This window comes from Anthonomus grandis, unplaced genomic scaffold (genome assembly GCF_022605725.1).
Source record: "Anthonomus grandis grandis unplaced genomic scaffold, icAntGran1.3 ctg00000506.1, whole genome shotgun sequence".
NCBI lineage: Eukaryota > Metazoa > Arthropoda > Insecta > Coleoptera > Curculionidae > Anthonomus > Anthonomus grandis.
The window spans coordinates 11777-24966 of record NW_026088520.1 but is presented as its reverse complement, the minus strand read 5'-3'; the positions used below and the strand labels follow the sequence as shown (position 1 = coordinate 24966).

The 13190-nt window shown below is 32.1% G+C and overlaps 1 protein-coding gene across 1 annotated transcript; it reads left to right on the top strand.

The window, feature by feature from the left end:
- Positions 1-1452: 1452 nt before the first annotated feature.
- LOC126749706 (zinc finger protein OZF-like) lies at positions 1453-12577 on the top strand. The gene is made up of 3 exons (XM_050459391.1): positions 1453-2561; positions 8543-8811; positions 8867-12577. Exons 1-3 carry the CDS (start codon positions 1581-1583, stop codon positions 9234-9236), a joined length of 1620 nt encoding a protein of 539 aa, XP_050315348.1. The 5' UTR covers positions 1453-1580; the 3' UTR covers positions 9237-12577.
- Positions 12578-13190: the final 613 nt, after the last annotated feature.

Sequence of the window (13190 nt, the reverse complement as noted above, 5' to 3'; positions counted from 1 at the left end):
TATGTAAAGAGCTAATTTTAAAAAAAACCTATGCTACTGGAACCTTAAGGCTGAACAGGAAAGGAAATCCTCCCGAAGTGAGTTCTAAAAAACTTAAAAAGGTGAATCTATTACAAAGTACTCTAAAGGCATTGCAGTGGGTAAATGGCGTGACAAAAGGGAGGTTTTATTTATATCTACAGAGTTTAGTGGGGAACTGATCAAGCAACCAAATAGACGAAACGAGGAAAAAGAAAAGCCAAATGCTATCATTAATTATAATAAAAACATGTCAGGAATCGACAGGCAAGATCAGATGCTTGCTTATTATGCCAGCGAAAGAAAAACCATCAGATGGTATAAGAAGCTTGCTATTCATCTGATATCAATGATGCTGCTTAATAGTTATCACCTTTATAACAAATATTCTACTCAGCAAAAGTTAAGCTACTATGATTATAGGCATAATATTATAAAGAATTTGTTGTCTGAAGCCAAAGAAAAACCACCTGAGCCTCCTAAAGTCAAACAAAACCAGCCTAGTCATTTGCCTGAAAAATGTGAAATGGATAATAAAGGTCGTCAAATGAGAAAGAGATGCAGGGTTTGTTATACACAGAAAATGCGCAAGAACACGCCATTTTTCTGCCCGGTTTGTCCAGATAAGCCAGGTCTTTGCCTCGGAAATTGCTTTCGAATCTACCACGATGAAAAATAGGTCTTTTTTTCATTTGTTCTTTAAAAAATGTTAATTTTGTTATTATTTTTTGTGATTTACTCCTAAGAAAAATTAATTATTTATGTTTTTTTTCGCTATGTTATGTGTTTGCAAAGTTTTAGTGATAAGAATTACACGTGCAATACATAATATAAAATATGCCTGTTAAAAGTTCTTTGTTTTTTATTTTAATTCTGACTTTAAAATTTGACTCAAATGTTGAGTCACCGGCATATTCTAGGAGAAATATACCTCAGGGGCCGGTGACTCAGCTATTGAGTCAAAGTAGATTTAGGCCCAAAAAGCAAAAAAAAAAACACAATATTAATCATACAAAGTATTAAAAATACTATTTTCGAACTACTTTTTGCAAATAGTCCCGACGGCTTCTGAACAAGGGCACAAAATACTTATAGGCAGACGTGTTAATATTCTTAATTTCAATAGCACATATTCCAAAATTGATATCTTCTAAGAGTACATCACACCAATGTATTTTAGATAAGTTTAAAGACAATAATAATTTGCTAGATTATAGTCATCCAGATCAGAATAGTCAATTTTATATATTTGTTTATTACTTTAGTTAATCATAATTTTCTTTAGTTGTTTATATTTTTTATTATCATGTAGTTATTTGTTCTTATTGGTTGGTATAGCAATCACGTGGGTCTAACGGATCCATAATCACGTGTACGTGTGGGTGTTACCTTAACTGACATTTATGTCATTGACAGAATGACGTAAAAAAAGAAAACAATCAAAACATAACAAATAAGCCAATAAAATACCAAAAATAGAAAATATTTCTTCAGATTCCTCTAAATTGTCGTTAAACAAGAGGATAGAGCTTTGGCTTGAAAAATAAAATATTGTTTAAAAAATGGCCAAGACCCTGGACGAATTTACTAAAAATCTGAATACCCTCCAACAAGAGCTGAACCCATACATTGCTTGCAAATCATATGATTTGGGTCAATCCCGAGAAGAAATAAGCAGTTTAAAGGACAAAAATGATAATTTAGAGTTAGAGGTCAGCCCTGCAATTTCCTTAATAAAGCAATACTGTAGGACATGCCTTATCGAAACTGATTCATTTATTGATGTAAATAGCTCAAGTTACTTACTGGGATTATTCAATATGGTTCTTTCTAATGTAAACTTAGGTCTTACAAAGAATCCAGTAGTATGCCAGAAATGTTTTAAAAAATTAGAAGAATGTGGTAGCTTTCTAACAGAATGCAATCAAGTTGAAATGAAATTGCAAAATTTTTGTATTCTAAATGAGAATTTGGAAGCTGTAAGTATAGATGACTATTTTAGACATATTAATGAAGAGCTTGTGAAGCTGGAAGACCAAAAGAGTGAAGACCTTCAAAGTTTTACTTATGAAGAACATGAAGTAGATGATATTGATGTTAAAAGCGAAGATGAATCAGATATAGAACTACATAAAAGACAAAAAACTAGAAGAAAACGAACCAAACAGTTAATAGAAAAACAAAAAAGAAGCAGAAAGAAAATGAACAGAGCCAATGATCTAGCAAACACATCTGTGAAATGTGAAACTTGTGATCAAAAATTTACTTCTAAATGGGCATTGGATAGGCATCTTCCAGTTCATAATAAGAAAAATACTCAATACTTTTGTAGTACATGTGATTTAAAGTTTAAATATAAGTATAGCTATGAAAAGCATTTGTTGGCTCATAATTTGGGTGGACCAATAAATAAGCCTTTTGGGTGTTCGTGCGGCAAATCTTTTAATAGGAGGGCCAAGTTACTAAAACACCAAGAAATCCATGTTAAGAAGGACAGACCTTTTGGATGTCACAGTTGTGGTAAAAGGTTCTTGGATGAGCAGGTAAATATTTTTAAAATTTAATATTTTCTAACATTACAAAAGTCACAGAATAGGCATAGGTACGGCTTGCTTCAAACTCTACAGCTGAACTGAATCCTACATGGAGCCTTGGCCATTCTAGAAAGTCCTTTAAATGTATTTTCTATTTATTTATGACAGATTAAAGGTAACAAAGGATTATTAAGTGAAATTAGAAAAAATAGCAGTTCTGTGCACAATATAATCAGTGTACATCCATTTATTTCCTCTGCTGAATTGAACTTTGAAATATTGGTATATTGCAAATTTAATAAAAGTGCCTGGAAAAGATATTCTAGTTCTCTTTAGATTTTATAGCATGGTCAGAAAATTGTCCTGTTTATTTATTTACGTGTATTATGAAGCCATTTATAAATACTAACTTAGATTGCTATAAAATGCAATAAATAGTTGTTCTGCTTTAGTTTATTTAGTATTATTGTCTTAAACTTACTCAAACTAGCTGAACCAATATTAATATCAGAAGCATATAAATGGGAGAACCTTTTAGAAAGATTAGCTTATGCATAAGCCAAATAAAATACTTTTATGTGGTGAGTGTCAATTTTGTTAGGTAACTGACTAAGATTCTCATGGCAATTTATTTTGTATTTCAGTTTTTCATCTCTAAGAATATATGCCACATTTTCTGCTATACATGTACTTCAAAAATCTCCTTTGAACCCCTTCATCATTTCTAGTGATCATCATTGTACTGGGGGAATCAAATAATAGACCTGTATTCCAAGATTGGCAAAACCACACTATCAAAAAAATAAAGACTCTTAAAGATTCCAGTGGTTTTTGGGCATTTCTACTTTAGATCAAATGTGTTCAGAAAATGACAGAGTGGGATAAAAAATTAGATCCTTCTGCTGGGGTACTTTTTGAATTTGTTCACTGTTTAAGATGTAATTAGGATGACCATTTAGGGTGAATGACATACAAGCACACTTACTGACATTTCATCCAAAGTTATTTCATTTGCACCAGCTTGCAACATCATAAAATTCATCTTGCTATGCCTCACAAGCAATCTCTGAATCTAAAGAAAACATTTGAAATCAATGGCAAATAATAATAACCTTTTTGCATTTTTAATTTTATAAAGCACATCATTGATAACAGCCAAAAACAAGAGTGGTCCAAGGTTGGCGACCTGTGGAACACCAGAAGTACTTTTAAAGACACATGACTTTGAAACCTTAACATACTGGAAAGTACAACTGAGATATGACTGAATTAGGCAAGTAATATGTATCTAAGTCTGAAGATTTTAAACTTGTACAGTGTCTCACTCGATCAAATGGTTTTTCCAAATCTGTATGGATAATATCAACCTCAGCTTTTACATTGATAGCTTCTTGAACATACAGACAGAATAAGATAAGATTTGTAAAAGCTGAGTTTTTGGCAAAAACCCATGTTGAGATGAAGTAATGTAACCAAATATTTCTTCAAATAGGTGCTCAAAGATAATTAGTTAAAAGATTTTAGAAATAGCGCTCATAATATTAATTGGGCGTTAGTTTAGAAAGCCAGATTTGTACATAGGAATTTTTTTGGTAGTTTTCCACCTGTCTGCATGAACTGAAGTTCTGACAATAATATTTAAAAGACATCCTAATGGCCTTAACAAATGATTATGGTAACCCTTTAATACATAATGGAATGCTATCTGGACCAAAGTTAAAACTATCCCTAATCTATCTCAACTCGACCTGAAGTCATTATTGTCAATTTGGAATCAATTATTTCATGCAGAATCTATTCATTTAAATTCCTTGAAATGGGTATATTCATATAATATTCTTCAGCATATTTCTGGGATGGACTGAGCACTGAGAGACAGTCAAAAAAACACTAAAGAAAAAAATGTTTTCTTTCACTTTTCTATCTACTGAGGAATATTCATATTCAAATATCGATTTCCAAAATAGATATTACTTACAATGTGTTGAAATTGTCAGTAAAATAAAAAATAGGTTCAGACATAAAGAAAAATTCTGACTATACTAAAGGAGAAATTAGGCTTGAAATGGCTTACAAAATAAAACTATTAAATTAAAATGTAAATGTAATTCGAAATGTTTTGGTTAGAAACAAATAGTTTTCTTTAAGCATTCACCAATAAATATAAAATTAAACTTTCCAAGAAAAGTGTCAAAAATAATAGGAATTAGGTATACTAAGACCCTACATATTAAATATAGAATAATAAAAAAGTTGACCTAAAATATTGACAAAAAATATTGCTGTACTGAATAATAGATTGTGTGTATAATAACACTCTTAGGGCTGATCTAAAGCTTTTCAGGCATTTACTTTCCTTGATATATCTAAGCCATAAAAAGACCTAAGTTAATCTAGCGGGTGAAATTTAAAAGTCATATGAGAATATTCTGCTGTTATAGGCATTTACACTTTTTAAATGAACTAAAATTTTTTGAAGATATAGAGTGCAAACTAGAATATGCAACATGCTAGATTTGCAGAAAGTTTTTGGGGAAAGTCTATACATGCTTCTTATTATCCTTTTTTGTGCGATAAGCACTTTCATAGTATTACTTAAATTACCCCATATAAGAAGAGAGAATTTCCATAGACTTATCTACTTAACTGAAGGATTGCATAGTTTTGTGATGTCAGTTTAGAGCACATGAGATCAACATAATTGTTCCAAGAAAATTAATACTATCCACACTCAATAAATAATTATTATTTTTTCCTCTTCCCTGAATAAAATGCTTCTATCTGAGTTTGTTTTAATGGATAGAATTAAATAAATGCAGTTTTTTTAGTTAAGAAACCGCCCATTTATTCACCATTTGGAAATATCTATTAGCCATCAAGTGCAGCTGTTCAAAATCAATTTAAAAAGAGCGACATGTAGCAAATGTCACAGGAAAGTGGCAATTCATTAATAAATGGTAGGAGTAAGAAAGACTTAAGAACACTGATAACCAACAGCCAATTAATTAATCTGATATTACATATAGTTGACTTATGAAATCTATTATCCAGATATGACTTAATCCATGTATAAGCTGCCCATCTTACTCCATACCTGTATAATTTCTTAAGCAAGACTTTATGATTAATGGTTTCAAATGCTTTTTAAAATAATAATAAACGCCAATAGATTTAAGGTTAGAGTTAACATTTTCCAGTATTTTTAAGTTAAAAGTCAGAATAGCATTAATTGTAGATAGATCTTCTTCATGAAAACCTGAAAATTGTCGATTAGGTAATATTTTATATTTAATTAACCCATTAGTGCCCAAGGGGTCGTTAATGACCCACCAAGTAAAAATGTATCTAATGTGTGTTTCAATTTAGAGATGGCGATAGCACTTTGTCCTCTTTAATAATAAGGCACGCGTCGACCTATTTTTATTCCTCCGCAACACGTGGCCTGTATACTCTTGTTTGTAAGTGTTCCGATTTACGAGTGTAAAAAAAAGTGAAAAAATTACTTCGAATTATGATTGGTAAGTAGATTAAATTTTAATATTTTGTTATTATGAATAGTTTTAAATATTTGCTAGAGGTTCTTGTAAATATCTGATATAGTTTAAAATGTTTTTGTAGTAATATATAAAATGACATGACATTTTTTGTTGCTGGGTCATTAACGATCCCTTGGGCACGTATAACAACATTTTACAATTTTGTTTTTTTTTTTTAGGAAAAGGCCACTATCTGTTGTTGAACTTCTAGAAGAAGTGGAAAAGTTGGACGAGGATGATGTTCAAATATTGCCTAAAGGTATTTATATCACCCGGGGGGGGTGATATAAATGAAAATGATGAAAATGATGGCGAAAATACCGATTGCGACTCAGGGGATGAGGAAGATAACGATCCAAAACATCTTAGTACCCGGCAACTCATGGCAGACGGCGAGCTTATGTATAGCAAAGAGAATAGGCGCAGTTTATTAAATATGGAGGACTATATACAAGGACAGCAAGCTTATATTGACAATCAATCGCAGTCAATTACTGAAAGCATGCAACATCCTAAAAAAAAAGAGTAAGCCCGAAATAAAATTTCAATGGGAGTAGAGCGATTTGAATAGGTCAGATGTCTATTGGAATGGTACTCTGGTACCACCATTGACGCTATCTAAGAATAGTCATCCTGTAAAATTTTTTCAACTTTTTATGAGTCAGTCACTTGTCGAAGAACTCGTGAATTATACGGTAAGATATGCCACTCAAAAAAATGTTCCTGGATTTGAGCTTTGAAGCAACGAATTATATGTATTTATTGGAATTCTTCTGGTTAGCGGTTACGTTCCTTTTCCACGCCGAAGAATGTTTTGGGAAGAAGCGGAAGATGTACATAATTCACTAGTAGCTCAGTCAATGAGACGCAATCGGTTGGAGGAAATATGCAGATTCTTTCATGCTGCTGATAACAACGCTTTACCTCAAGGGGACAAAATGGCTAAGTTGCGCCCTATTATTGACACGTTGAACACGAAATTTATACAATATGCACCCTTCAGCCAAACATTTCAATAGACGAGTCGATGGTTCCTTACTATGGAAAACATGGCTGCAAGCGATTTATACGCAGTAAGCCGATTCGATTCGGATACAAAGCTTGGGTTATGAGTACCAAACCAGGTTATTGCTTACAGTTTGAGATTTATCAAGGATGAAAAAACAAAAGAAATCGCGAGTGAAAGTCAAGGTCTTGGAGAATCTGTTGTACTAAACTTTGCTGAGGTTCTGCAAAGAGAATATTCTGGTTTGCGCTTTTCACTATGCCTTGATAATTTGTTTACCTCTGCAAAACTAATATACAAGCTGACTCAGATAAATTTTGGAGCAACAGGGACAGTGAGTGAAAATAGAACAATGAAATGTGAATTAAATGACTCAAAGGTAATGAAGAAGGAAAAAAGGGGAATTCTGGACAGTGCGGTGAATAAAGAGAAAGGTATCGTAGGTATAAAATAGAAGGACAATAGTGTTGTTACTGTTCTGTCAAATGAGTTCGGTGTTGAGCCATTACAAAAATGTAAAAGATTCTCAGTTCAAGAAAAAATTAAAGTTGATGTTCCACAACCCCATGCAATAAAATGTATAACACATTCATGGGGGGTGTTGATCAAATGGTTAATAATATATCTAATTATCGAATTTCCATGAGGGACAAAAAGTGGTATACCCCAATACTCTATTGGATGATTGATTTGTGCGTTGCTAATACTAGTCAACTAGCCCGGGCATACGGGTATGAACACGATAATCTTTATTTTCGAAGAGAAATTTCCCAGTACCTTCTAAAGAGATACCGAGTAAGACCAAAAATGCCTGAGCCAAAGAGATCTTCTGTATATTGTACCACTTCGGAAGGACGACACTTAATAGTTTGTCAACAGCTAAGAAGATGTTCTCTATGTAAAAACAAAACCACAAAATCGTGTGAAACTTGTCAAATTCTACTTCACGACAAATGTTTTGATGAATTCCATAAAATGTAACTACTTTATAATTTTAATTTATTGTTTTTAATTCGGCAACTGTTGGTTAGGATAGTGACCGTGAGTTAATAAAAAAAATAACATTAGTTATATTATCAGATCCCTGTTATTTCTTTACTATCTAAGAAAACTGTATTGCGACGACCATTGGCTGGTGGTTTGTGTTACTCCGAATAATGCCCTATACTGATCTCAAGAAGTAAATTGGAGTTTTAATTAAGTTTTGCTACACTTACTTGTAGACCTTGACGGACATTCTATATTCATCCTAAACATCTGAGTTGCCAGATTTTTTTAGTCTGTTATGCAGTTTTCTTAACTCAGTGACTTCTGACACAAGTTCAGGAGTAATCCATTTACTAAGTTTCTTAGAATTATTGTTTTTGTACTATTAAGTATTATTATACTTAGAATCATGAACGGCGTTAAAAGAAAAGTACATACTTATCTTAAATTTATTCTTTTAGGGTCTCAACGGCCATATAGAGAGAGTCCATGTAAGTGAAAAAGCATTCAGCTGTGAATTATGTGGGAACAAATATACCAGCAAAGCTGGCCTGGACGTCCATGTGAAAACCCACTTCAGAGATGAAAACCCCAAACCTGTGCCGGATCTTATGTGTGATATTTGTGGAAAATTATTTTTCAGAAAGTATGGATTGGAAAAGCATCACATGAGCCACACAGGGGATAAACCTCATAAATGTGACGAGTGCGGCATGTCATTTAAAGAAAGGTAAGCGTTACTGACTATGATTATCATTATACCATTGCTAAAAAACATTTTTTAGATATCAGTTAACTATTCATATGCGCCGTCACACTGGTGAAAAACCATTTGGATGTGACGTCTGCGGTTTCAAGTTTCCTAGTAAAAACAGTTTGGCCGTCCACACGAGGATTCACACGGGCATACGGCCTTTTCCTTGTCAATTTTGTGATATGGCCTTCACGAGGAATGATCATTTGGTCAAACATATACGGGCCATACACACGGGAGAGCGGCCGTTCGAATGTGATATTTGTAAAAAGACTTTTAATAGGAAAGATTATTTATTAAAACATAAAAAAGTACATGTAGCCCGAGAGGTTAAGATAAAAGTTGAATTGGGAGAAATATTAGAAAAACAAGAAATCAGGGTTAGTATGAATGCTACTTAGAGTAAGTAAAACCTTCATTTTAATGCATTATATGGTTTTAAACTGAACACATTTAATTTATATTTGGACGTAGTTATGCAGAAAACTTCCAACCTTCAAAAGTAGAGTTTTGAGTAAATCAATATTATTAATTTTTTTAACAGTAATTTAATAGTATACATTACAGTATAATTCAAAAATTGTTTTTTTTATTTTTATTCGGCAAAATATCCCATTTTTAACAAAGCGAAACTAAGAGAAAAATATTTTGTTCAATATTTTGAAAATTCAGCAATTTTTTTGGGGTTGGTTGCTTTCTGCATTATTATGTATTATTAAAATATTAATAAAATTCAAAAGATCTTTACAAAAGAAAAATCATTTATTGATAAAAAAAATCATTAAACATCTTCAAGTTTAAAATCAAGACTAGCTATGTTATACTTGTCAATATCTTCTTCAATGTTGTCATCTCCTTGTATTTTTTTGGAGAAATCTTGGCAATCTGATGGGATAAGATGCATCATTTCGTTAATATTTGCAAGTTTTTTTTGCAGCGATCATCTTACCATTGGGCCATAGCGTACTCATAAAAAAAAAGTCTTCTATTTTTATTTTCGTGCTATTCCTTCCTTCCTTCTTTTTAATATCAATCTTGTGTACAGGTGCTTCAAATGAATCGTGCTGAACAGTAAGCAGAAATGGTTCATCTTTTTTTAATATAATCGATCTTATTTTTAACCAGTTTATTTTTTGTCCGTCGATGCTTGTTTTTCTGTTGACGATTTTTTTTCAATCATATTGACACTCAAAAAATCACAGCTATTCATTTCCGTTACCACAAAAGGTTTTTTTTTCGACATTGTTTCATTACCTTTACATATTCGGAGGGTAGATAGAATCTTTGCTGGTTTTTTAATGCCGACTCAATTTGAGCAAAATCAGAGTCATTGGGTAAAAAACTGGCCTGAACATAAAAATTTTAAAGTAATATCAGTCAAAGTAGATGATTCATGTAAGATAGCTTTTAACATAAGAGTTAGTTTAATATTGCGGTTTTGTCCATCGCATGAATCACTCCAGAGAATAAGATGTTGGACGCTTTTTTCTATGTGAGCATTTATGTGTTTAAGAACGCAGGAACCTACCTCTTAAGCCCCTCTTCCTGCAACGCCTTCAGCCCAAACGTAACAGAATCCCTGATCTTGCTTTCCGTTATGAATACCACAGTTGTATACCCAGAGCTGCCTTTTATAGAATACAATGTTTGTCGGTATTCTTGGTAAAGGTAATGTTTTTTCTAAATCAAATGTAAGGCACTCATATTTTTCATTTTCTTTTGCCAACTGAAAGTCACGTCTTCTTAAATATTGAGCATTTTCTGCGTCTTTTAGGTGATTGGTTTTGAATGCTTTCTTTTTTTTCGGTTCTATTTCGTTATCAATTTGTATCTTTAATCTATCGCACCTATAACAGGTATCTTTTTTGAGTGTCTTGAATTTTAAATTAAATCGTTGGTAAAATATTTTTTTATAGGATGGCATGCTTACAGCTTTTTCAGTTTCTTGGCTATACATCTCGTACATTTTCTGTATTGTCATTTCCGGGGGCAAAAATTCAGCGTTCTCTGCGATAGTGAGATTTATATTTCGGAATTTTTTTAATTTGTTCAATCACCTGAATTTTCGCCTCTGAAAGTTTATTTTGCCCTCCTTGTTTAATACCTCTTTGGTTAGTTAAATAAATTTCACCTCTAAATTTCTTAAGGGCGCTATTAACTCTAAATGTTGTAATGTTAAACGTTCTAATAAACATTTCACCGCATACCACTTTGCCTTGTATTTTATAGGTCCTGGAGAATTTTCCTTTTTCTGGGTTTTTACCATGAACACGTTTTTTCGGAAGCTGCTATACTCCCGCTGCGATAAAATTTACCTGGCAATCATATGACCCTAATGACCAGAATCTTTCAAACTCTAACTTTCGTATCTCGACAGGTACATGTTCGCCACATTTTAAAGTGCAATTACAATCGTAATTTATAAATTCTTTTGGTCTAATTTCTCTCCCCTTATAGTTGTAATATTGTTCATTGCTATTCCTTTTCTTTTTCCTTTCTGTCCTGTTTTGATTTTCGAATTTCCTTTTTCTTCCTTTTTTTGGTCTTCCCGCGTAAACTTTTTCTAAGGTGGTTTCTATTAAATCACTATCAACAACGACATGTTTTGAAAATGTTGGTTCATAATCTGAGCTAGAAGATTCATCACTTAAAGCTTCGTAATTGGTCATCTTTGGGATCATAACCACCGGAACGGTTTATTTCCAAATGGCGAACATCTAAAATAAAACAGCAATTATCAACCAAAAACAATCATCAAAACATGTAATTTTCTTACTATGAAACGTTTGAGTCAATAATTTCTCTTCCTCCCTGATAAAAAATAACTTACCTCTTTCCTTGCCCTCTTGTTCTTTTTGTTGAAGTAGATTAAAAATCTTAACTAGTACGGGAACTAAACATGTTGTATCACAAAATAACACACTTTTTACTTATAAAATTTCATTGAAATACTCACATTTTTGAAAATTTATCACTAGCCAAAATACACAAAACAACAATATAATTTTAAGGTTATGTGAAGATTCCATAACGCAAAAAACTACCAACCAACGCAGTATCGTCAACAATTCTCTTGCATTTAACAGATTTTTATTTAGGCAGAAAGCAACCAACCCACTTGGTCGCATTACATCACTATTGATGCAAACCAAGTGGATTGGTATTTTTCTGCAAAAACCGAAATCTTAGAAGGTTAACAAAATGGGTTGGTTAATACAATGATAGTTATTAATTTTAGTTCGTAGGTTTCTGTAGTTTAAAATATTTAACATGTAGATAAATTTTATGTGCTTAGTACGAATTTAAGCCTATTGTGGGTTGGTAGCATTCTGCATAACTACGTCCATTTGTATGTTAACAGGTTAAGTTAGGAGCATAGCTATACCAACACAGACAAATTGTTTTTTTCTCATAAAAGAGCAAATTTTTTGATTTGCAAAGTGAAACCTCATATTTATATGTTTCTATGTAATTTATACATTAATTTATTGTTATTAGATATAGGTTTTAGAATATTTTCAACAATAAAGGCATCACTTTCACACTGTAAATAGGTTGGGGTAGGTATATTATTTATTTTTTATATTATATACTGGAAAAAATGAAATTCGTATAAAGCAAATTGTTTATTAATTTATACATATGTAGATATTGTTTTATGTTACTGATATTTTTAAATAAATTATATTTTATGTGCAATAATATACTGTTTTTAAAATAAATTAGAAAGAAATCTATAATACTGTTGTCTATTAATTCTTTTCTTCAACCCTTTTATAATTTTTGGGCTTTTAAGGTAAATGTGTTCAACATTTGATCAAAACTGGTGCTTGGAAACGGTCGTAGTTACTGAATTGCGATTTAGAAACAAAAACATAAGAAAAAATAGCATAAATAATCACTAGATTTATAGACTAGAAAATGCAAAAATAGTTTTAATATTTCAAAAAAACTGCCGGATAAAATTGAAGAGTGGTCGACGTCTAAAATAGTGGTAAAAAATGCCCTATTGTCCTGATCAATGTACTTTAGCATTGCGCGAAGGTCTTTTTTCTTACTTTCCTTTATTTGCTCAACACCAGGCAAGGCTAAGAGCTCAACCGACTTTAAAAGTTCTGCACGGTCACACCCTTTTTTAATACACGGCACTTCTCCTATCCTATTAAGTCACTGAAATCTCTTCTTGTACAATACCACAGAATAAACGATCTCATCAAATGAGAAGGTTTATTCTGTGACAATACTATGCCGGGCTCTTCTTTCGTCACACGTAACCACGACGCTTGTGTAATGCCTAGTTTAGTTGTATTTATAAGTTTTGATGATAGTTTATCAAAATCAAAAAAAGTACATTC

Coding starts and splice junctions, on each gene's coding strand:
- LOC126749706 (XM_050459391.1), top strand. CDS start 1,581: ATGGCCAAGACCCTGGACGAATTTACTAAAAATCTGAATACCCTCCAA. Junction 2,562..8,542: donor AAAGGTTCTTGGATGAGCAG/GTAAATATTTTT, acceptor TTATTCTTTTAG/GGTCTCAACGGCCATATAGA. Junction 8,812..8,866: donor GGCATGTCATTTAAAGAAAG/GTAAGCGTTACT, acceptor AACATTTTTTAG/ATATCAGTTAACTATTCATA.